Source organism: Nomascus leucogenys, chromosome 20, assembly GCF_006542625.1.
Source record: "Nomascus leucogenys isolate Asia chromosome 20, Asia_NLE_v1, whole genome shotgun sequence".
NCBI lineage: Eukaryota > Metazoa > Chordata > Mammalia > Primates > Hylobatidae > Nomascus > Nomascus leucogenys.
The window spans coordinates 1,565,437-1,589,139 of NC_044400.1; the positions used below are offsets into that span (position 1 = coordinate 1,565,437).

At 54.7% G+C, this 23,703-nt stretch overlaps 1 protein-coding gene across 2 annotated transcripts; it reads right to left on the reverse strand.

Annotated features, from left to right (window-relative positions):
• Nucleotides 1–8,691: 8,691 nt before the first annotated feature.
• Nucleotides 8,692–11,424, reverse strand: PSMG3 (proteasome assembly chaperone 3). Of its 2 annotated transcripts, XM_003278687.2 has the most exons (3): nucleotides 11,381–11,424; nucleotides 10,496–10,732; nucleotides 8,692–9,209 (listed from the first exon to the last, which is right to left on the reverse strand). In XM_003278687.2, the coding sequence occupies exons 2-3, from the start codon at nucleotides 10,709–10,711 to the stop codon at nucleotides 9,057–9,059; spliced, it is 369 nt and encodes a 122-aa protein (XP_003278735.1). In that variant the 5' UTR covers nucleotides 10,712–10,732; nucleotides 11,381–11,424; the 3' UTR covers nucleotides 8,692–9,056. The 2 variants fall into 2 exon arrangements, with proteins under 2 accessions (XP_003278735.1, XP_012358020.1); XM_012502566.2 differs by having other exon boundaries at nucleotides 10,496–11,404.
• Nucleotides 11,425–23,703: the final 12,279 nt, after the last annotated feature.

The window sequence follows — 23,703 nt, forward strand, 5'->3', positions numbered from 1 at the left end:
GGGCACTGCTCGGAAAACCCAGCTCCCCAAGAGGAAGCGGGTCTTGGCTGAGGGCCCTCCACTCCTCCCGCCTGGTCAGCCAACACTGGCTTTAATGAAGGGGGTGCGCCCTGCAGGGAGGTGCCCTGTGGGGAGGTGCCCCGAGGGGAGGTGCCCTGTGAGGAGGTGCCCTGTGGGGAGGTGCGGACCCCCTTCCACTCCCTGTGGGGTCTGCGGGGCCTTTATGGAGAGCGGGCAGGGCTTCTGCTGCTGACTCTGTTCCAGGTTGAACACAGGTCCCTGCCATGGTGCAGGGCCTGGGACCCCCCACACTTTGCCTTGCCCTGGGGTCTGGGGAGGGCTGATCTCCACATGGCCCTCCCAGCCTCCAGCGCAGGACTTCAAGCCAGGGCGCAGCCCGTGTCACGCCGGGGAGGCTCGTGGGGCGTTGCTGCCCCTGGCCCAGAGCAGGAAAGAGGGTAGGAGGAGCCAGATGTGCCAGCTCAGGAACCGTGGACCAAGGGTGCTGGTCTGGGAATGTCAGGAGCAGGGCCTGGTGCCCAGGGAGGGGCAGTCGGGAGGTTGACCGCTCTGCCACCTGCTCACAGGGCTTGCCGGCTGATCGAGGCCTCACCCAGTGCTGGTGTCACAGCCTCTGTGCCCAGTCACAGGAGGTGGCAGGGCCAGCTGGGCCTGATTTTTCTGGCGGGGGCAGGACACTGACCAAGCCCATTGCAGGACAGACCTGTCTGCCCAGATCCGGGTGACGGGGCCCTCTGACCATTGTTCACTGCGTCCAGGTGCCCGGAGCTGTGGGGAGGCCGAGAAGCCGCCCAGCCAGTCCCACACCCTGGCCCTGGCACAGCCACCTCCTGCCCTCATGAGAAACCCGGCTGAGGGCCCATGAGTTGCTGCTTGGTTCCAGGCGGGCCACCCTGCTAGTGCCCACTCCGACCCCCTGCCTGCTCGTCTCTCTGCAGACACAGACAGGCATGGCGTACCCCCTGCCTGCCTCCTTCACTGCTGGGTGGAACTCGGGGCTCCCAGGAGCCGCCTCCTCAGGGCTGGCTCATTCGGTGTCCCAGGCTGAGCTGCACACCAGGGGAATGAGGCGACCGTTGGGCACGCATCTCCGACACCCAGCTTCCCAGGCCTGCCCCACCCGGTACCACGGCCCTCTCCTGGGGGCCCTGGCCAGCAGTTCACCAAGGCAGCAGCCCTGGGTGTGAGCAGGGGGTGACAGGGATGGGGCTCCATGTCCTCCCAACTCTGCATCTGGGATTCCCGTGGCTCCTGTCCACGGGCACGGCCTCCCGGGAGCCGAGTGGGGCGGGCAGGCAGCATGGCCTCCTGGTGATCCACACGCCCCTCCTCAATGGGGCCGGGGAGCAGCCCCTACAGCCGGGAGAAGCAGGCCCTGGGCCAGACGCCACAAGCTGGGGCCTGGCTCTGGCTGTGAACGGTGTCTGTGACCTCAGGCAGAGCCTGTGCCAGCCTGTGCCTGTCTCCACCGGCACGAGCTATGCGGCAGGTCAGGGAGGCCGGGCCAGGGCCTCAGGTTGGCCTCCCTGTCATCTGCCCTTCTAGGGACGCAGGCTGCTGCATGGGAGAGCCAGCCTGGCCGGGCCCTGGGACTCAGCTCCACTGTCTCAGCCGGCCTGGCGACCTGGCAGGCAGGTGCAGCATGGGGGGCCCTTGCCTCAGCTTCTGACTCTCGAGCAATTCTGTTCTGCCTGAGCCCATCAGCCCCAGATCCCGGGGCGGGGCCGTCCAAGGGTCTGCTCTCTTCCTCCCATAGGTCTCCCATCCCGTCCTCTGGGGCCCAGCCCCTGCCTCCCTGCTTCTGTCCCTGGTCCCTCTGTTGCCGCCATCCCCAGAAAGTCACCCAGGGCCTGCCTGCACTTGCCTTCACCTGAGGGAGCTGCCAGCCCTGGGCGTGTATGGGTCGGGGGCACCCTTTCATCTGGAGCCAGGGTGGGGGCTGCTGGTCTGGCCTGCACTTGCCAGGGTGGCTGGAGACCCTGTTTGGTGCCCAGGTGCTGTCCTGGGACCCAGCCTCTGAGGTGGAGGTGGGGCTTAGGGGTTGGGGGACTGTGATTCTCAGAGTTTCAAGGTATGTTTTTTTTCCAGGAGCCCCCCACCCCATTGAAGTGCAGGGGCTCAGCCTGGACACCACACCCCTCTGGTATGCACCCCCTCCCCCCACACACACACTCTCGCACTCCCACACCCACTCAGCTCACCTCCCTGGGGGCGCTCAGCCTGTCAGGCAGGTTGGCTGCAGGTCTCTGGGCCTGAGAGGGGCGGCCAAGGTGGGGCGGGCCTGAAGCTCGGCCCCCGGCCTCCTGGCCTCTGCTGCCCCCTCCTCACAGCGGCGGGCGGCCTGGCTCCCTGAGAGATGATTGCTTCCGAGCACTGGCCTCTCCCCAGACCCAGGAACTCCTCCCAGCCCCACCCCCACCGCACCCAGCCGGCCCTACCTGCCCGGGTACAGGTAGCACGGACCACACCCTCCACCTTCCCCGCTGCCTGGATTCTGGGACCCACGTCTGTCCACGTGCCACCCCTGCCTCCTGCTGTCCCAGCGGGTGTGAGCCTGGACCAATCTCCCTGTCCGGTGGATTTCAGACATGGGACCACGTGTGGGCTGGGGTCCCGATGCCCCTTCACAAGTGATGCAGCCCCTGCCTCCCCGTCTTTGGCCCCCTCACCCCTGAAAAGTCCCATTTGGGAGCCTGAGGGTGTCGGGACGTGGATCGCCACCAAGCTCTGCCCCTGCCCACGCACGCCTGCTACCCGGGTGACTGGAACGTGAGATGCACACACGAGCTCCCGTGGGCCTGGAAGGTTGGGTCTCCCACCCGGGTGGGGCAGGACGAGTCCCCGTTTGATGGGGGAAGCTGAGTCAGGAGCTGCAGGCCCCTGGCTAGTGGGTGGGGGGCAGGGCTGGAGCTGCGGTTTGTTCTGCCCTCCTGGGCTGAACCTTGGGTGGCGGGCATCACGCATGGCCCTGGACCTCGATCTTCCCTCCTGCGAAGTGGCCTCCACGATGCTTCCCCTCCTGGGTGGTCAGGGTGAGGTCGGATGGGCAGAGCAGGTGCGTGTCCCGAGTCCTGTCTGCGAGTTCCACGGAATCCTGCTTAGTAACAGCACTGCTGGCTTCCCTTTCCTTGGAGACCCCTCCCTCCCTCCCCCGCCTTTCCTTCCAGACCCAGTGTCCCCTCCCGTCCTGTGTCCTAAATTGTGCCCAGCCAGGGGCAGCTGACCTCTGCCCTCCTCAGCCTGGCACCCACCTTGCCAGCGAGCAACTCCCCGCCCAGCTTTGCGTCTTCAGGTGCCAGGGCTCGCGGCTTCGTGCAGCCTACTTCAGGGTGTCCTGGGGCGCACGAGAGCAGAGTCTTCATCAAAACATCCCCAGGTGTGTACTTCTTTCTTGCTTTTTATAAATTTTTTTGGAGACAGGGTCTCGCTGTGTCACCCAGGCTGGAGTGCAGTGGCGTGATCTGGGTTCACTGCAACCTCTGCCTCCCTGGCTCAGACCATCCTCCCGCCTCGGCCTCCCAAAGTGTTGGGACTACAGGCGTGAGCCTCGCGCCCGGCCTTATTTCTGAAAGCGACTCTGAGTCCCCAGAGCTCCGGCGCCTTTGTTTTTCTCACAGTTGTTTTGGAATTCACACATCCTCACTCTGCCCGAGCCGCCCCTCACCACACACAAGACGGGGTTTGTTGTTTTTCTCACTGCGATGCCAAACTATAAAACCAGCGTGGCAGGGTGCCTCTCTGTCATCTGCACATCATTCCTGTGTCTCTGGTTCATTCCCATCGGTCAGGCCCTCATTGCAGTCACTCACTGGGGCTCCTGTTCCAATTCCATTCCCAGGCACTCAACAAGATAGCCGAGGCCAGCTTACTCCGCCTGTCCCCACGTGCCACCATCTCCCTCCGCAGGTCATTTGTCATCATCCGTCCACGTGGGCCCAGGGCTTTGTCGACCTCCTGGAGAAGCGGCTTGAAACGACAGCCAAGAACAGGGCCCCCACTGGCTCTTCTTGACCTCTAAGGCCCCCACGTTCACTTAGGAAAAGGGGGTGGTGGGGAGGCTTGGGGAGATTCCCTCGCAGCTGAGCAGAAAACAGTGCTGGACGTCGCACTGTGTGGGCGCAAGAGCATTGCCTTAAAGAGTGAACACTGTCCAATGTCTCGGCCGCAGCGGCTGCCACGGGCCCTGTGTTCATCACTCACAGTGAGCCGTGAGTTTCTGGGAGCTGCAATTCCAGCTGGATCTCTGGGTAAATGCCACAGGCAGCTCGTCCTCCTAAAGGAGCAGCAATCCCCAAAGCAGATGGCCCTGCCTGCAACCACGGCCAGCTCCACATCGCTCCTCGCTGGAGCAGGGGCTGCTCCTGAGTTACGAGGCTCGGAGCAGGCCCAGAAAGCAGAGGACCAGGGCCCTTCCACAGCTGCCGCCATCTGATTTACAGCAGAGGAGCTAGCTGGATGGCGGAGGTGCTTAGCCTCGGTCTGCACTGTTACCGGCTGCCCGGCGGCTGTGAAGGAGAACCTCAGGAGGGCACTGGGGGGCCAGTCTCAATTATAAGCCCGTTTCAGCACCGCCTTCAAGGCGGGTGGCCGCGGGACCCTGCACATGACATGGGGCAGAGCTGCGTGGACATCCCAGGAGCCTCCAGGCAACCTGCCCGCCCCTCCTGAGCCTTAGCTTCTCCACAATCTACCTTTATTTTTTTTTTTATGAAATCAATTTTTTCCTTTACACACTTTTTTAGATCTAGAGATGGGGTTTCCCCATGCTGCCGAGGCCGGTCTCGAACTCCTGGGCTCTAGAAATCTGCCTGCCTCAGACTTCCAAAGTGCTGAGATTACAGGCACATGCCTCCACGCCTGGCTAACTTTTTGTACTTTTAGTAGAGATGAGGTTTCGCCATGTTGGCCAGGCTGGTTTCGAACTCCTGACCTCAGGTGATCTGCCCGCCTTGGCCTCCCAAAGCGCTGGGATTATAGGCGTGAGACACTGCATCCGGCCTCCATGGTTTACCTTTGAAGGGCAGTCGTGAGGGCCCAATTAGACAGGACAGGCCTCCCAGGCCTGGCTCTCAGGAGCCAATGCTCTCCCGAAAACAGTCCCACACCGAAACAGTCCCGCACCAAAACAGTGCCGCACCAGACCAGCAGCCATGGAGGCAAAGCCGACCTTGGCCTTGGCAAGAACCATTTCCCTGGCGCAGTTGCAGCGTGAAAGAAAAGGAAGCCATGGCCGGGCACAGTGGCTCACGTCTGTAATCCCAGCACTTTGGGAGGCTGAGGCAGGCGGATCACCTGAGGTCAGGAGTTTGAGACAACCCTAACAACATGGTGAAACCCCGTCTCTACTAAAAATACGAAAATTAGCCAGGCATAGGTGGCACGCACCTGTAATCCCAGCTACTCAGGAGGCTGAGGCAGAAGAATCACTTGAACCCGCGAGGCAGAGGTTGTAGTGAGCTCAGATCATGTCACGGCACTCCAGCGTGGGCGACAGAGTGAGACTCCGTCTCAAAAAAAAAGAGGAAGCCATGAAGGAGAACCACGGGGGCTCCAGGGCACCCTGCAGGGCGATTCCAGCTTCCCCACTCTCTGGGGTGTGGCCTGCTTCTGTGTATGGAAAACGCGGGGGGCCACTCACAGGGTGAGGATTGAAAGGGCGGCCCCGGTGGGAAGGGCGATCCCACGGCCAGTGAGCAGGTCAGGAAGCACAAGCCGCACAGCCGCATCCAGACTCGCACTGGAGCCCCGTCCACACCGTGTCCCCACTGGTTAAATGAGCGAAGCTGTGACTCTTCAACAAAACTGTCCGGTTTTTATTGGTAGAGACAGGCATGTATGTATTTAGATGGGGTCTTGCTCTGTTGCCCAGGCTGGGCTCCAACTCCCAGGCTCAAGCCATCCTCTCCGTCTCAGCCTCCCGAGTAGCTGGGATTCCCAGCACGAGCCACCACACCCAGCAAAAACATCGGACTTTTAGACAAGTGTGAGTAATTATGGGCTAATACCGAATGGTGAGGCTTCTGCCGGGCACCTGCTCTAAGATACTAACCTGTTGATGTCACACCCTGGTCCCTGGTTCAAGGCTGAGCCCTCCGCGAGCCGCCCCCCCACAGGTCCCCTTCCTGTGGCAGTGGCCCTGAGTCCCTGCAGCCGTGCTACCCGCTGGGGCCTCGCTCCTGTGCGGACAGCCCTTCCCTTTTCCTCCCATTGACTCCTTCGTGGCCCTTAAAATTGTGGGCTCAGGTCCCCCAAGAGGCAGACACCAAATGGGACTCAACGTAGGATTTCATGAGGGGCTGGCAGACCCTGATGCCAGCCTGTCCGAGGGACGCTGCGTGGAAGCCCTGGGCTGGGAGTCCTTTCTGCCAGGGAGGGTTTGCCTCAGTATCCACTGGTGTCCTCTCTGCACGCAGACACTGGTGGGGGCAGCAGGCCCCTGCAAGGGGCCCTCAAGCATCAGTGCTTCCTCCAGGAAGTCTGGCAGGATCCCCACATGGGACTCCCCTGTTCTCTTCTTCTCGTGCTAAGGTTGCCTGACAGCCAACTGGGCTGTGAACCCACAGGGGCAGGGGCCACGGCTGTGGGTGACCCAGTAGGCACCATGGCACTGGGTGCTCAACAGGTCCTCAATCTGCTGAAGGAGTGAGCCCTTGAAGGGTCAGTTTCCTTCTGTCCCATCTTTAGCAAACTCACCTTCCAAACTCCTTTGAAATCAGACCAGCATCTGAAACACCCCTCCCGTCACCTGTCCTCAAGGCTTTCTAATAGCGAGAAAATTGGCCAGTGTGGTGGCTCACGCCTGGAATCTCAGCACTTTGGGAAGCTGAGGTGGGAGGATCCCTTGAGTCCAGGAGTTCAAGACCTGCCTGGGCAACATAGTGAGACTCCATCTCTACTAAAAATACAAAAATTAGGCGCTGCAGGCATGAGGCAAGCACCTGTAGCCCCAGCTACTTGGGTGGCTTGGCTGAGCATGGAAGGATCGCTTGAACTTGGGAGGTCAAGGCTGCAGTGAGCTGAGATTGTACCACTGCGCTCCAGCCTGGGCGACAGAGTGAGACCCTATCTCAAAAAAAATAATAAATAAATAAAAAAAGAAAGAAAGAAAAAGAAAATCACAGGACTTCAGAAGCCATTAGAAATGACTAGGGGTTAGGCTGGGTGCAGTGGCTCACATCTGTAATCCCAGCACTTTGGGAGGCTGAGGTGGGTGGATCATTTGAGGTCAGGAGTTCCAGACCAGCCTGAACAATATGGTGAAACCCCATCTCTATTAAAAATACAAAAAATTAGCTGGGCGTGGCAGTGGACGCCTGTAGTCCCAGCTACTCAGGAGGCTGAGGCAGGAGAATGGCGTGAACCAGGGAGGCGGAGCTTGCAGTGAGCTGAGATGGCGCCACTGCACTCCAGCCTGGGCAACAGAGTGAGACTCCGTCTCAAAAAAAAAAAAAAAAAAAAAATTAGCCAAACGTGGTGGTGCACGCCTGCAGTCCCAGCCACTCGGGAGGCTGAGACTCATTTGAACCCGGGAGGCCAGAGGTTGCAGTGAGCTGAGATTGCACCATTGCGCTCCAGCCTGGGCGACAGAACGAGACTGTCTTAAAAAAAAAAAAAAAAGAAACAAGCAGGGGTTCAGAATGGGGTAATAGGTGTGACAATTTAAAAAAAAAGAAGAAAAAAAAGGAAAGAAATAAGCAGGATGCATGCCTGTGATCCTAGCACTTTGGGAGGCTGAGGTGGCAGGATCACTTAAGGCCAGGAGTTGAGACCAGCCTGGGCAACACAGTGAGACCAGTCTCCATTTAAAAAGAAAAGGGGGGGAATATTCCTTTCTAATTCCACACACACCCTATGCCCATTTGTTTACAGGTACCTAAGGCAGTAAACCCCCAACTCCCTGGAAGGGCCCGCTGGGCGCTCACTTCGCTCCAGAGCCTCGCCTGGTTCCTGCTTCGGGATCCCGTCACCCAACCCAACTCTCCAGCTGCCGCTGTTTCTCACGAGACTGTCAGAGTGAAGGGGTCCAAAGCTCCGACTTCCAGCTTCAGAAATTCCAACTGAGGCATGATCAGCGAAGCTTCCCTCGCAGCAGCTGGAGGGAGAGCCAGGAGGGGCCCAGGCTGCCACTTGTCAGAGGTGTAAATGCCACCCCAAGGCCAATGCCTGCCAACACTGCTCACCGCAAGACTGAGTCCTGTGGCCTCAGCACAGAAGGACCCCCGCCTACCCCACACGGAGGTCATGTTCAGCCACACCCCAGCTGCCTACCAGTGAACGCTGGCGACCCACCCCACAGTGCCCTGCCCTCCCGTGGTCCTCCCTCCTGACCTCTGCACACGCTGCTCCCTTGACAGAAGCATTCCCTGTCCCTTGCTATTCAGGATTCAGAGGCCAGTGTCTGTCCCCAGCTGCAGCACAGTAACGGGCACACACAGTAAGATAGTAAGAAATGTCTGCTGACGGCCACCAGCTTCACAGCAGGCTCAGAGAAGTCATGGGAGGAGGAGCTGGGTGACAGCGTGCACAGGCCCAAGCCTGGGATCCACCCAGTCCCTGGGAACTACGTCCCTCTGCGTTTCTGCCCAACAAGCTTCCACATGAAGCCCATGAAATTGAATTCATGCTGTGCGGCTGCAATGTCTCACTACTGTTAAGGAGGACGGTGACGTATTTTGGGATACACATTCGCTTTTAATAAAAAAGAAATTTCCTCCTACAATTGATCCTGCACACGGGGGGCCATGAGCCACGCCTGCTGACTCATTCCTCCAATTCTCAAACACAAGCAACACTTCAGATCCTGGTGAGAGCCATTCACGACTCCTCCGGGACCCGTTCCACCCTCCCTGTCATGCACAGATGATCTTAGTAACCAGAGTAAGAGTCTGCCTGAGACGCGAATATTTTTTCCTGGCTCCAAGGGCTAGTGCCAAAGTTCCTCTCTCCACCGGGGAGGGAGGCGAGACTTGAGTCCCTGAGTAGGTGTCTGGGTCCTCACATATCCTGCTGAGCAGCGCGGGGTGGCTGCCTCCAGGTCACCACACCTGGCACACCCGGATCACCTCCCTCAGCGCCTTCAGCCCCTCCATGCTTTTGTCCTTCACGGCCACGGCGAGGAGGACTGCTCTGTTTCCAGCTTCTTGAGACACAAACGCTACCAGGTTCTTTGCAAAGACATGGATGAGAGGCTGGTGAAAGGAAGGAGAAGAAACCATCTTAACTGCAAGAAACCTGGTTTTTTCCTCAACACTTTCATGAAGTATCCCTTAGGAACCCAGGCAGGCTTCCCACACCACCATTAACCACCACGTAAGTCCATGCAACTGTGACTCAGAGTTCAGGCAGCACTCAGAACACTCCAGTCATGGGCACACTGCTAAAGACGCATCACTCCATTCATTTTCCCAGCGCCTTCCGCTGCCCCGCCTCTTCTGGCTGTCTCTCATCTAAAAGAACCCAGGAAAGAGAAGCCTGCAGAGGCGAGTGCTGTCGAATCTCACGTGTGATCTCCGCAGAGCAGAGCACAGCCAGCCGCCTGCTCACGTAATGTACCATGGCAGGGGAGGCGGCTCGAATGACAAAATTGCTACTTCTGCTTGTCTGCTGGATAAAATGCCTGCGGGCTGGACAAAGCATCCACTGAGGGCAAGTGGGGCGCCTTGAGACCCACAAATGCCCGGAAAATGCTATCGCTGTAGGGGGATTTGTCCGCCAGCTGCCCCATGTCCTTACTGACAAATCACAGCCACTGATACTGACAAATCACAGCCACTGAAGAGGTTTATGCTCCTCCCTGGGAGTCCCTTCCTGACCACTTTATTATTATTATCATTATAATATAATAATAACATATGTAACTCTCACCCAGGCTGGAGTGCAGTGGCACGGTCATGGCTCACTGCAGTCTCAACCTCCAGGGGTCAAGCGATCCTCCCACCTCAGCCTCCCAAATAGCTGGGACCACAGGCACACACCACTAGGCCCAGCTAATTTTTTCTTTTCTTTTTTTTTCTTTTTAGACCAAGTCTCTATCTGTTACCCAGGCTGGAGTGCTGTGGCGTGATCTTGGCTCACTGTAACCTCCGCCTCTTGGGTTCAAGCGATTCTTGTGCCTCAGCCTCCTGAGTAGCTGAGATTACAGGTATGTGCCACCACACCCAGCTAGTTTTTATATTTTTAGTAGAAATGGGGTTTCGCCATGTTGGCCAGGCTGGTCTGGAACTCCTGACCTTAAGTGATCTGCCCATCTCAGACTCCCAAAGTGCTGGGATTACAGGTGTGAGCCACTGCACCCAGCCTCTCTCCCTATATATATTTTTTGTAGGCACTTGTTTTTTTGTAGTGACTTGTGTGTGTGTTGTTGTGTTGCCCAGGCTGGTTTCAAACTCCTGGCCTCAAGCGATCTGCCCACCTAGGCCTCTGAAAGTGCTAGGGTTACAGGCGTGAGCCACGGTTCTTGGCCAATCCACTTTACCTCATCCTGCCCCAGAAGGACTTTTGTGGTGAGCACAGGCTTGCTGACGTCACTGGCCACGCTGCTGGGCTCCAGGGAGACCAGGGTGCCCATCTTCCCGAACTGGGTCACCACCACCAGGATGTGACTGCTGAAGGCCGTGCACACCACCTGGGTGGGGACCCCGCACACCACCTCCGTCTTCTGTTTCGATATCACCAACGGCGTGTCCTCCATGGCGGGGCTCTTCAGTGGCAGCTTTAATTTCGGTTAAAAAGAAAGGGGAAAAAAAAGGAGTCAATCAAACAGTACAGCCTCGAGGCTCCCAAAAAAGTAGCACCGGGCATTGAAACAGAAACGCAAGGAGGCCCATTCAAAAGAAGGGGCCAGGCGCGGTGGCTCATGCCTGTCATCCCAGCACTTTGGGAGGCCGAGACAGGACGATCGCTTGAGGCCAGGAGTTCGAGAGCAGCCTGGCCAACATGGCGAGACCCCCATCTCTACCAAAAAAAAATTTAAAAATCAGCCGGGCGCGCCTGTGGTCCCAGTTACTCAGGAGGCTGAGGCGGGAAGATCGCTTCAGCCCGGGAGGTCGAGGCTGCGGTGAGCCGTGATCACACCACTGTACTCCAGCCCGGGCGGCAGAGAGAGACCCCGTCCCTAAAAAAATAAAACAGAAGCAGGCGCGGGGCCGCCCGTAGAGACCGCGCCTGGGGCTTTCTGGGTTAGGTGATCGACTTGCACGTTCACACTGCCAGACCGGGCAGTGGCTTCCCGCCCCTCGGCCTCGCCGCCGCCCCGGCCCTGCAGCCGCGGGCCCGGGACCCCCACGACACGCGGTGACGAGGCCGGCCGGGCTACGGGGGATGCAACCGCCCGGGGAAGCCCGCGGGTACCCGCGCTCACCAAGCCGGCGCCGCGCCCGGAAGTGGCTCTGCGGGCGCCACGCGGGCGCGCCCCGTCCGCAGGTTCCGTCCACCTTCCGGAAGTCAGGGCCGCGGCGCTTCTGGTCCCCGAGACGTGGGGCTCCCGGGCTTCTGAGCGGCTCGGGTTCCGCGCTGCCGGCAGGGCTTGGGGGCGCCTTAGAGCCGGTCCCCGTTTTTTCAGGAAGGGGCGCTGCGACCACCCCCGTCCCGGGCCTCAGCCCCTCTGCTGCAGACCCTCGGGATCCTCGCTGGTGGGAGCTCTGTCCCCCGTGTCAGTGTCCAGGACCCCCGAAACGCCGCGCCTAGGAACCCCTAGCGCTGGGAGCCCGGCCCTGCTTGATCACGGGCTTTGGGCTGGAGGCATCACCGTCGCCACAGCGAACGCTTATTTGGCACCGAGTGTGCGCCAGGCATCGTTGTAAGCGCTTTATACCCGTAATTCATTTGATCTCAGCCACCCGGTTCAGTAGAAGCGTTTCATCCGCGTTTTACGGACGTGTGCAGGTGCAGTGAGCTCGGCCAGGCTTAGGCGGCTGGCGGGCTGGGGTGGGCTTCGAACCCCGTCCCTTGGGCACTCCGTGACACGAAGCCCCGGCCAAGGCCAAGAAGGGGGCCAGCCCCACCCTGAATGAAGCAGGATGAGTTCTGGTTCCTCCCAGGGACCCCCTCACTCTCTACTACTCAGCCTCAGTTTCTCCAAGCTGGGAGGCGTTTTGTTTTGTTTGAGACGGAGTCTTGCTGTGTCACCCAGGCTGGAGTGCAGTGGCGCGATCTTGGCTCACTGCAACTTCCGCCTCCTGGGTTCAAGCAGTTCTCCTGCCTCAGCCTCCTGTGTAGCTGGGATTACAGGCTTGTACCACCAGGCCCGGGTAATTTTTTTGTTTTTATTTTTAGTACAGATGGGGTTTCACCATGTTGGTCAGGCTGGTCTTGAACTCCTGACCTCAGGTGAGCCGCCTGCCTCGGCCTCCCAAAGTGCTGGGATTACAGGCGTGAGCCACCGCGCCCCGCTGCTGGAAGTTTTATTGGCAGGGTCGGGCATCTTTAGCAGAGGCTGAGAGTGATTGCAGCCTCCAGAGCCTTCCTCGGGGTCGGGGGGTTAACACCCCTTCAGAACCCCACCCTCAGCGGCCTCACTGTTGTTTCCTGACAACCATGTCACGGCCGTATTTTCTGTCTGTATTACCCAAAAGGGGTCCCGATCCAGACCCCAAGAGAGAATTGAGGGCGGGTCCACAAAGTGAAAGCAAATTTATTAGAAAAGTAAAGGAATTGAGGCAGGAAAATAGGGTCTGGAGGCAGGGAACACTTCAGCTATGACGGGAAATACCCTCTCCATATGGTGTACACTGAGTAAATGATTTTGTAGCTTTACTTCATCCTCTTTATTTACATAGGGCGTACACCAAGTAACCAGTAGAAACCCCTAGAGGGTATTTAACCCCCCACAAGTTCTGTAATGGGGCCCTGAGCCCCTGTGCTTCGGCCGCCCCCGTGCCATGGAGTGTACTTTCATTTTCAAAAAATCTCTGCTTTTGTTGCTTCATTCTTTTCTTGCTTTGTGCATTTTTTTGTTGTTGTTGAGACGGAGTCTAACTCTGTTGTCCAGGCTGGAGTGCAGTGGTGTGATCATGGCTCACTGCAACCTCTGCCTCCTGGGTTCAAGCAATTCTCCTGCCTCAGCCTCCTGAGTAGCTGAGATTACAGACATGCGTCACCATGCCCGGCTAACTTTGGTATTTTTTGTAGAGACGGTATTTCGCCATGTTGGCCAGGCTGGTCTTGAACTCCTGACCTCGGGTGATCTGCCCGCCTTGGCCTCCCAAAGTGCTGGGATTATAGACGTGAGCCACCACGCCCGGTCGCTTTGTGCGTTTTGTCCAATTCTTTGTTCTAGGTGCCAAGAACCTGGACACCCTCCACTGGGAACAGAATGAAGAATGGCTACTCCATAGGCAGAGCAGCATGGGCTGCTGGTTGCCTATTTTTGTGGTTATTTCTTGATGATATGCTAAACAAGGGGTGGATTATTCGTGCCTCACCTTTTTAAACTCTTTAGGGTAATGTCCTGGGGTTGCTATGGCATTTGTAAACTGTGACAGTGCTGGTGGGAGTGTAGCAGCCAGGACGACCAGAGGTCACGCTCATCACCATGTTGGTTTTGGTGGGTTTTGGCCAGCTTTTTTTTTTTTTATTATTTTTTTTAAATTTTTTTGAGAAGGAGTCTCTCTTTGTCACTCAGGCTGGAGTGCAGTGGCACGATCTCGGCTCACTGCAAGCTCCGCCTCCCGGGTTCATGCCATTTTCCTGCCTCAGCCTCCCGAGTAGCTGGGATTACAGGCGCCTGCTACCACGCCCGGCTAATTTTTTGTATTTTTAGTAGAGACGGGGTTTCACTGTGTTAGCTACGATGGTCTCGATCTCCTGACCTTCTGATCCGCCCGCCTCGGCCTGGCCAGCTCCTTTGACCTGTAGCTTCTGCCGACCTCCGATCTCCTCCTGTGACATAGAATGCCTTAACTGTCTGGGAATGCAGCCCAGCAGATCTCAGCCTCGTTTCACCCAGCCCCTATTCAAGATGGAGTTGCTCTGGTTCAAGCACCTCTGACATTTATACCACTGAAGCCCCAAGGAAGATCTTGACTCCCTCCTCTCACCATCTGATGACTTCGTATCCAATCCCAGTCAAGTCAAATGAAGCATGCTCCCTCCAATGTTGATTTCTGGAGGCCTAAAATAAAAGGCATGCATACAGAAAATGATCAAAATAGACATAAATCAAGGGGAAATTCATTTTTGAGCATTCTTGCAGCCAGTACACAAAAGGAGAGATGATGAGTTTCATGGTTCTAATACTCAAAAAACAGGAAGCATATCAACTTCCCAGGAAAGTCTAAGTTTCTGTCGGCTCTAAATTTAAACACACATCCACCCACACATACCCCGCAAGCAAATTGCCAGTGGATTGCTTTGCCATCTGAAATCTTCAAAAGGTTCACTCGCTTTTATTCACCTGTTTGTGTATTCTCCCTCTCTGTAGGCAAATAGATACAAGAAATCTGATCCTGTCCTCTCAGAGAAAACCCTCTGAAATAAACTTATCACCTTTAAAAAAGGGATGTTGAAGAACAAGATGGATTTTTGTTGTTGTTGTTGTTGTTGTCGTTTTTTGAGACAGAGTCTCGCTCTTGTCGTCCAGGCTGGAATGCAGTGGTGTGATCTTGGCTCACTGCAACCTCCGCCTCCCAGGTTTAAGCGATTCCGCTGCCTCAGCCTCACGAGTAGCTAGGATTATAGGCACCTGCCACCACTCCCGGCTAATTTTTGTATTTTTAGTAGAGACTGGGTTTCGCCATGTTGGCCAGGCTGGTCTCGATCTCCTGACCTCAGGTGATCTGCCCGCCTCGGCCTCCCAAAGTGCTGGGATTACAGACGTGCGCCACCGCACCCAGCCTGGATGTTGTTTTTGATGACACTGTTAAGCACATATGTGAGGGATTGTTTGGTTGGTTTGGGTCTAGATCTAAGATAAAGACAGTAGGAAAGAAATGAGAGGTGGAAGGTTGTCCTAGGCTGAGGTGGTGGTCCAGGGACTTTCTGGCAGCCTGAATGGATGCCTGGGCAGAATTTGTATATCTAGAAGAATGGAAGAGGACCTCATTGCATGCCATTGACTGTTCTCCAGTACCCAAGGGTAAAGGAACTGGAAAGAAAGACTCACTCAAGTGCATTCACATAAAATGGGAATCTAATAGTAATGGTGCCAATCGTGGGGCAAAGAGTTCGAGGAGTTATTTTGAAAAATGAAAAAAAAGCAAAGTATCTCAAATTTGTCTTATGTTCAGTAACTTGTCGGTGATAAATGCCGTGGTGTGTTCATTTGTAGAACCAACAAAGACTTAGTCAAGTGCTGATTTGGTAGGATTGTAATTTTTCCAACAAATTGTGTGATCGCTACACACGTTATCCTTCCCATTGTGTGGGATTTTCCCAGCTCCAGGATGAAGAGGGTTGGTTTTACAAAAACGGGCAAGGACACCATCAATTTCCCCACGAGTCTCTCTCTCTCTCTCTCTCTCTTTTTTTTGAGATAGAATTTCACTGTGTCGCTAGGCTGGAGTGCAGTGGCGAGATCTTGGCTCACTATAATCTCCACCCTCCGGGTTCAAGCGATTCTCCTACCTCAGCCTCCTGAGTAGCTGGGATTACAGGCGTGCACCACCACGCCTGGTTAATTTTTGCATTTTTAGTAGAGACGAGGTTTCACCATGTTGGCCAGGATGGTCTTGATCTGTTGACCTCACCATCTGCCTGCCTTGGCCTTCCAAAGTGCTGGGATAACAGGTGTGAGCCACTGTGCCTGGCCGTGTCTCTCTTCATCATTTGATAGTCACACGCTTTCTTGTTGAAGGGCCATCCAGCCATTAGCCATGGGCGTGGCCTCGCTCTCAGCCGCCTGTGTGGCTTTGCTAGGGCCTCCCACGCTGACCCACAGCTTTGGTCTCCATCCGAGCATCCCTGGCATTCCATTTGTGGGCTTCCTGAAACCATTTTTTTGTTTGTTTATTTGTTTGTTTGTTTTTTGTTTTTTGAGACAGAGTTTTGCTCTTGTTGCCCAAGCTGGAGTGCAGTGGCGCAATCTTGGCTCACTACAACCTCCGCTTCCCGAGTTCAAGCGATTCTCCTGCCTCAGCCTCCCAAGTAGCTGGGATTACAGGCATGCGCCACCACGCCCAGCTAATTTTGTATTTTTAGTAGAGATGGAGTCTCTCTATGTTGGTCAGGCTGGTCACGAACTCCCGACCTCAGGTGATCCACCCACCTCGGCCTCCCAAAGTGTTGGGATTACAGGCGTGAGCCACCGCGCCTGGCCTACATTCCTGAAACCTTGCACCTCTTGGAAGGTAGATGGTTTGGCTTTGCAACTGATGTGCTTTGTACTTCCACAGCCTCACGACATGCTCTCCCATTCTCTCAACAGGAAAGATTCTGGAGCTCAGCCAAGAGGGGTGTGTGAGTGGAGACCAGTGAAGTAACAGTTTTTGTGTTACGATGATTTCTGTTTTCCTCTGCTGCCCTGTAATGGCGGGAACTCAGATAGTCTGGTCTTCAGACCAGGAAGACTCCCAGGTATGGCAAATCTTAGATTAGGTAAAATTTTAGGCATCAGAATCAACCTCCTTGGCTGTTAATTTTGAGCAACTTGCCTCAGTTTCTCAGCTTAAAAATGAAGATGAAAAATGAGGGTGCCTGTCTCTTGGGATTTAGAGGGGCAGCCCACGGGCAGCAGCAATTCACTGGAACATCATACGTTCATTATTTTGTCTTTTTTTTTTTTTTTTTTTTGAGAAGGAGTTTTGCTCTTGTTGCCCAGGCTGGAGTGCAGTGGCGCTATTTGCGGCTCACCACAACCTCCACTTCCTGGGTTCAAGCGATTCTCCTGCCTCAGACTCCCGAGTAGCTGGGATTACAGGCATGTGCCACCACACCTGGCTAATTTTGTATTTTTCATAGAGACGGGGTTTCTTCACGTTGGTCAGGCTGGTCTCAAACTCCCATTCTCACGTGATCCACCCACCTCAGCCTCCCAAAGTGCTGGGATTACAGGCGTGAGCCGCCGCACCGGCCTATTTTATCTATTAATTTTTTTATTTTGGAGACAGGGTCTCACTCTGTTACCTAGGCTGGAGTGCAGTGGCATGATCATGGCTCACTGCAGCTTCAGCCTCCCGGGCTCAAGGAATCCCCCTGCCTCAGTCTCCCGAGTAGCTGAGACTACAGGCACACACCACCACGCCCAGCTAATTTTTGTGTTTTTAGTAGATATGAGGTTTTGCCATATTACCCAGGCTCGGAATATCATAAATTTAGCTGTTACGTATATGATTAACCAGCTGTTCTCCCGATCCTTAGATAAACAGACCTTGCTGCTCTAGACCCGATGAGGGGCAGCTTGAGTGCAAATGGACCATATGGCTGGGACGTCCTGGGCCTGGCAGGGCTCCCTACAAGCTGCTGGAGTGGTGACTATCAGGGTCCCCAGGGGCTGCCTGAATGGCCGTTTTTTTTTTTTTTTTTTGAGACAGAGTCTTGCTGTGTCGCCCAGGCTGGAGTGCAGTGGCATGATCTCAGCTCACTGCAACCTCCACCCTCCTGGGTTCAAGCAATTCTCCCGCCTCAGCCTTCTGAGTAGCTGGGACTACAGGCGTGCACCACCATGCCCAGCTAATTTATTTTTATTTTTAGTAGAGATGGAGTTTCACCATGTTGGCTAGGATGATCTCGATCTCCTGACCTCGTGATCCGCCCTCCTAGGCCTCCCAAAGTACTGGGATTACAGGTGTGAGCCACCGCGCCCAGCTTTTTTTTTTTTTTTTTTTTGAGACAGAGTCTTGCTCTGTCACTCAGGCTGGAGTGCAGTGATGTGATCTCAGCTCACAGCAACCTCCATCCTCCCAGGTTCAAGCAATTCTCCTGTCTCAGCCTTCTGAGTAGCTAGGATTACAGGTGTGCGTTGCCATGCCCAGCTATTTTTTGTATTTTTAGTAGAGACGGAGTTTCACCATGTTGGCCAGGATGGTCTCGATCTCCTGACCTCGTGATCTCCCACCTCGACCTCCTAAAGTGCTGGGATTACAGGCGTGAGCCACCTTGTCTGGCTGTGGCCGTCTTGTCAACACAACATCTCCTTGAAGTTTTTGTGTGGTGCAGTCATGGGTAGAATCATCTTACTATAGAAATGATCATTATTCTCGCTGCTCTCAGCCAGCCTTTTAAGAGGAGCTGGTTAGCAGACAGTTGGAGAACACATTTGTGATACAGGCCAGTGACACAGACATTAGACACAGCTATTCTATTTAGGCTATAGAGGTTTTGGAATGAATGAGGGAAGGGTAGGAGACAGAAACCCATGTCCAGTTGTCTTCTGCTCCTGCAGGGGGACTGATGGGCTCATACAAGTGGAAGAAGCCTGGGCTGAAAGGATTTCTCTTTCTGGCTCTTTTTTTTTTTTTTTTTTTTGAGACGGGGTCTTGCTCTGTTGCCCAGGCTGGAGGGCAGTGGTACGATCTCGGCTCACTGCAAGCTCCGCCTCCTGGGTTCACGCCATTCTCCTGCCTCAGCCTCCCAAGTAGCTGGAACTACAGGCATCCACCACCACATCTGGCTAATTTTTTTTTGTACTTTTAGTAGAGACGGGGTTTCACCGTGTTAGCCAGGATGGTCTCGATCTCCTGACCTCGTGATCCACCTGCCTTGGCCTCCCAAAGTGCTGGGATTACAGGCGTGAGCCACCGCGCCCGGCCAATTTTTTTTTTTTTGAGACGTAGTCTCTGTCGCCCAGGCTGGAGTGCAGTGGTGTGATCTCAGCCCACTGCAACCTCCACCTCCTGGGTTCAAGCGATTCTCCTGCCTCAGCCTCCTGAGTAGGTGGGACTACAGGCACCCGCCACCATGCCTGGCTAATTTTTGTATTTTTGTAGAGACGGGGTTTCACCATGTTGGCCAGGCTGGTCTTGAACTCCTGACCTCAGGTGATCCACCCTCCTCGGCCTCCCAAGTGCTGGGATGACAGGTGTGAGCCACTGTGCCTGGCCACGATTCTACTTCTTGACCCTGCGGATTTGTCTGTTCTGGAAATTGTCTATAAATGGAACCATACACTGTGTGTCCGTTTGTGTCTGGCTCTCTTCACTGAGCGCAATGTCGAGGTTTGTTCCTGCGTGGCCTGTGTCGAGTGCTTTATGGAGAAACCGATTCCTGTTTGCCGAATAGTTGGGAGGAGTCGATGACATCCCCTTTCCAGAAGGGCCCAATGCAGGGCATGCATGTTAGAGGTGCTCAGTGACGCTTCCTTCCCTTCATGGGTCACGGGGACCCACTGGTCATAACAGATGAATAGACACCCACCGTGATCGATGGTTCTGAGCTCTCTGCACTCTTGGGCTTTTGCAAGAAGCGGAAAGACTAGACATAGCAATGAAGGCAATCTCCACTTCCCAAATTCCCCTTGACGGGCCTGGCAGATGTCGAAACAGCCTCAGTGCCACAGTGCTGGCTCCCGAGGTGGGCTGTGACGGTGTAGAGGCTGGACACTGCCGGGCGTGGTGGTTCACACTTAATCCCAGAGCTTCGGGAGGTGAGAGGATCGCTTGAGGCCAGGAGTTCACGACCAGCCCGGGCAACACAGCAAGACCCCATCTCTATCAAACATAAAAATAAAATCAGTGGGCATGGTAGCGGGCATCTGTGGTCCCAGCTACTCGGGAGGCTGAGGTGGGAGGATCTCTTGAGCCCAGGAGGTCAAGGCTGCAGTGAGCCGTGATCGCACCATTGCACTCCAGCCTGGGTGACACAGCTAGACTTTATCTCAAACAAACAAACAAAAAAAGAAAAACAAGCTGGATATTGACTCGGAGAAGGAGATACACAATGTCGCTGCAGAGGAGGTGAGGTCAGGGCCAGGAGGGGTGACTGTGGGCAGGCTTCACTGCTGGGCTATAAATCTTTTTCTTTTTCTTTTCTTCTCTTTTTTTTTCTTTTTTTCAGAGATGGAGTTTCACTCTTGTTGCCCAGGCTGGAGTGCAATGGTGCAATCTCGGCTCACTGCAACCTCCGCCTCCCAGGTTCAAGCGATTCTCCTGCCTCAGCCTCCCGAGTAGCTGGGATTACAGGCACCCACCACCACTCCTGGCTAATTTTTGTATTTTTATTAGAGACGATGTTTCGCCATGTTGGCCAGGCTGGTCTCGAACTCCTGACCTCAGGTGATCTGCCTGCCTCGGCCTCCCAAAGTGCTGCTGGGATTACAGGCATGAGCCACCGTGCCCGGCCTTTTTCTTTTTCTTTTTTTTTTTTGAGACAGGGTCTTGCTCTGTCACCCAGGCTGGAGTACAGTGACGCAATCATAGCTCACTGCAGCCTCAACCTCCCAGGCTCAAGCAACCCTCCCACCTCGGCCCCCTGGGTAGCAGAGACTACATGTACATGCCACCACATCCATCTCATTTAAAAAATATTTTTGTAGAGATAAGGTCTCGCTATGTCACCCAGGCTGCCCTCAAACTCTTGGGCTCAAGCGATCCCCCCACCTCAGCCTCCCAAATTGCTGGGATGACAGGCATGGGCCATTGTGGCCGGCCAAGATCTTCCTCCACGCTGGCACGCCTGCAGCTGAGGCCTGGGAGACCCCGTGCCCCAGGGCCTCTGGCGTTTCCACCAGCTTCATCACTGCCTTGGCTGTGCCCCCAGCTGGGTGTGACAATCTTGTGGTCTTGCTGTGCCTGTAGAGTTGCTGTTGGCAGTGACCTGCAAGCTACGGTTGCAAAGACACTTGAATAAATAGCAGCACAGAAATATAAATGATTCCAGTGAGAGCATTCCACGAGGCAGAGATGACCTTTAGTACCCAGGTATCTGGAAAGACATAATGAACCACTTATTTTTTTTTCTAAACTTTGATAGTCCAAGTTGAGGGTGGGGCGAGGCACGATTTAAGAAGCATCTGCTGCTACAGTTTTTGGAGAAAAACAAGATTCAATCTGCAATTGAAAATTACAGATATTTTATCACAAGACCAAAACCCAGGGTCGTCTATGTAAAACTCAAATTTTTCCCAAAGGAAATTAAAGAATCCTATTAAAAAGCAAATCCGGTTTATAAGGATCCAGGGAGAGACTCATCTAGAAAGGAAATAAAAGCTCTCCTCGGGGAGTGTTTAAAGATGGCTTGGAGCCAGGCGCGGTGACTCTTACCTGTCATCCCAGCACTTTGGGAGGCCGAGCTGGGAGGATCACTTGAGCGCAGCAGTTTGAGACCAGTCTGGGCAACATAGCGAGACCCCTGTCTCTACAAAAAAATTAAAAAATTAGCCCAGTGTAGTGGCGCACACCTATAGTTCCAGCTACTCAGAAGGCTGAGGCAGGAGGATTGCTTGAACCCAGGAGGTCAAGGCTGCAGTGAGCTATGATGGTGCCACTGCACTCCAGCCTGGGCAACAGGTGAGACCCTGTCTCCAAAAAAAAAATTAAAACAGAGACCAGTGGCGTTTCTTGCTGGGCGTAGTCTCAGCTCCACCAGGGCTGTGAGTGCTGTGTGGCCCAGGGATGCCCCGAGCTTTGGAATTTTGTTTTCTTTGTTTTTGTTTTTGTGTTTTTGAGACGGAGTCTCGCTCTATTGCCAGGCTGGAGTGTAGTGGTGCGATCTTGGCTCCCTGCAACCTCTGCCTCCTGGGTTCAAGCCATTCTCCTGCCTCAGCCTCCTGAGTAGCTGGGATTACAGGTGCCCGCCACCACGCCCAGCTAATTTTTGTATTTTTAGTAGAGACGGGGTTTCGCCTTGTTGGCCAGGATGGTCTTGACCTCCTGACCTCAGGTGATCCACCTGCCTCGGCCTCCCAAAATGCTGGGATGAGAGGCGTGAGCCATGGAGCCCAGCTGAGCTTTGGAGTTTTGTGAACTGGAGTATTTCGTTTAACACCACACGGTAAACACAAAGTAAGCCCCCTGTTGCTGGGCTGCCTTCCATCGTGGCGCAGAATTGAGAGAGTCAAGCACGTCGCTTTGTTTTCCACCAAACTTAGCCAAGCTCCGGTCTTACGGTCTTTTCTTTCCTAGCGTGAGGCTTTCTGTCTTTGTTGCAAATATTGAAATCTGCCACCTCACCTCTTGCCCTATTTGTTTAGTTCTTTAAGAAATGAAACCTTAATCCATGTACAATTTCTAAAAGCCTTTATTTCAATATTTTAAGAAGTTATTTCCCCTGGCAAAGAAGCCGCCCCGTTGCCTGGTGTGGAGCTCGATGACAAAGCTCATCAGCCTGAGTGGAAGCTCATCCATTATTGCTGCGTTTTTGCTCTTCCAGGAGAGAACGGAGAGCCAGCGTGCTGTGCGTCACAGTCCCTGGATGAACGTTTGTGGAACTGGATTGAATTAAACAAGATGTGCAAAGCAAGTGGTTCACGAGGTAGTGTGGGGGTGTAGGGATGGGGACTGACCCGGGAGGCAGGACACAGCCCAAGCCCTGCCTCGGCCCCACCTCTAACTTGCTGATGACCTTGAATGATTCCCTTCCCACCCTGGGCCTCTGTTTTCTATCTGTAAAATGGGCAGATTGGCAATGTGGCCTCCAGGTCTGTACTTCTGGGATTGCTGTGTTTCCTGGGGGGTTCCTATCTGCTCCTAAGACTCTCAGACTGGGGTGGGGATGCGGAACCAAGGAGGAAGGGGTGGCCTGGTGGTCCAGCCTGTGGAAGGTAGAGACAGACCTAGAGTTGATTTTGTATAAGGAGAGAGGGAGTATGGTGCAGTGGGAAGGTGGGAAGGACTACACTGCCCAAAGGTCCTGTCTGTGTCTGTGGGTGAGTCTAGAGGCCTGACTGCATGGCGGGCCGGAGCAGGCAGACTGGACACAGCACGAGCACTTTCTGAATGCCAGAACTTTCCGAGGCCTTCCATGGCAGGTGGGGAGAGCCCTGCCCCAGATGAACTGAGCCCTGGGCCTGTGGGGCTTTGCATCAGATATTTCTGCATTTGGGAGGCTGCACTCAGACTGTGAAAGGCTTTTGCAAACCCGAACAGCTGTCATTCTGTAAGTGAAGGTACAACTGATAGCCACAGGGGATACTGCTAAATGCAACTCTGACAGCTAACTAAAAACAGAACGCAAATTCAAACTAAAGATAAGGCTGGGTGTGGTGGCCCATGCCTGCAGACCTAGCTACTTGGGAGGCTGAGTTGGGAGGATCACCTGAAGCCAGGAGTTTGAGGCCACCCTGGGCAACATAGCAAGACCCTGTCTCTACAAAAAATAAAGAAATCAGCTGGGCGTGGTGAGATGCACCTGTAGTCCCAGCTACTTGGGAGGCTGAGGTAAGAGGATAGCTTGAGCCCAGGGGTCTGAGGCTGCAGCGAGCTATGATCATGCCACTGCACTCCAGCCTGGCTGACAGGAAAGTAAAGGCATAAAAGGGTGGCTACTCCATAGGCAGAGCTGCCCTGCGTGCTGCTGACTGGCTATTTTTAGGGTTATTTCTTGATCATATGCTATACAAGGGCTGGATTATTCATGAGTTTTCTGGGAAAGCGGTGAGGAATTCTCAGAACTGAGGCTTCCTCCCCTTTTTAGACCATGTAGGGTAACTTTCGGACGTTGCCATGGCATTTGTAAACTGTCATGGACTGGTGGAAGTGTCTTTTCACATGTTAATGGATTATAATTAGCATGTAATGAGCAGTGAGGACGACCAGAGGTTGCTTTCCTCGCCATCTTGGATTTGGTGGGTTTTGGCTGGCTTCTGTACCACAC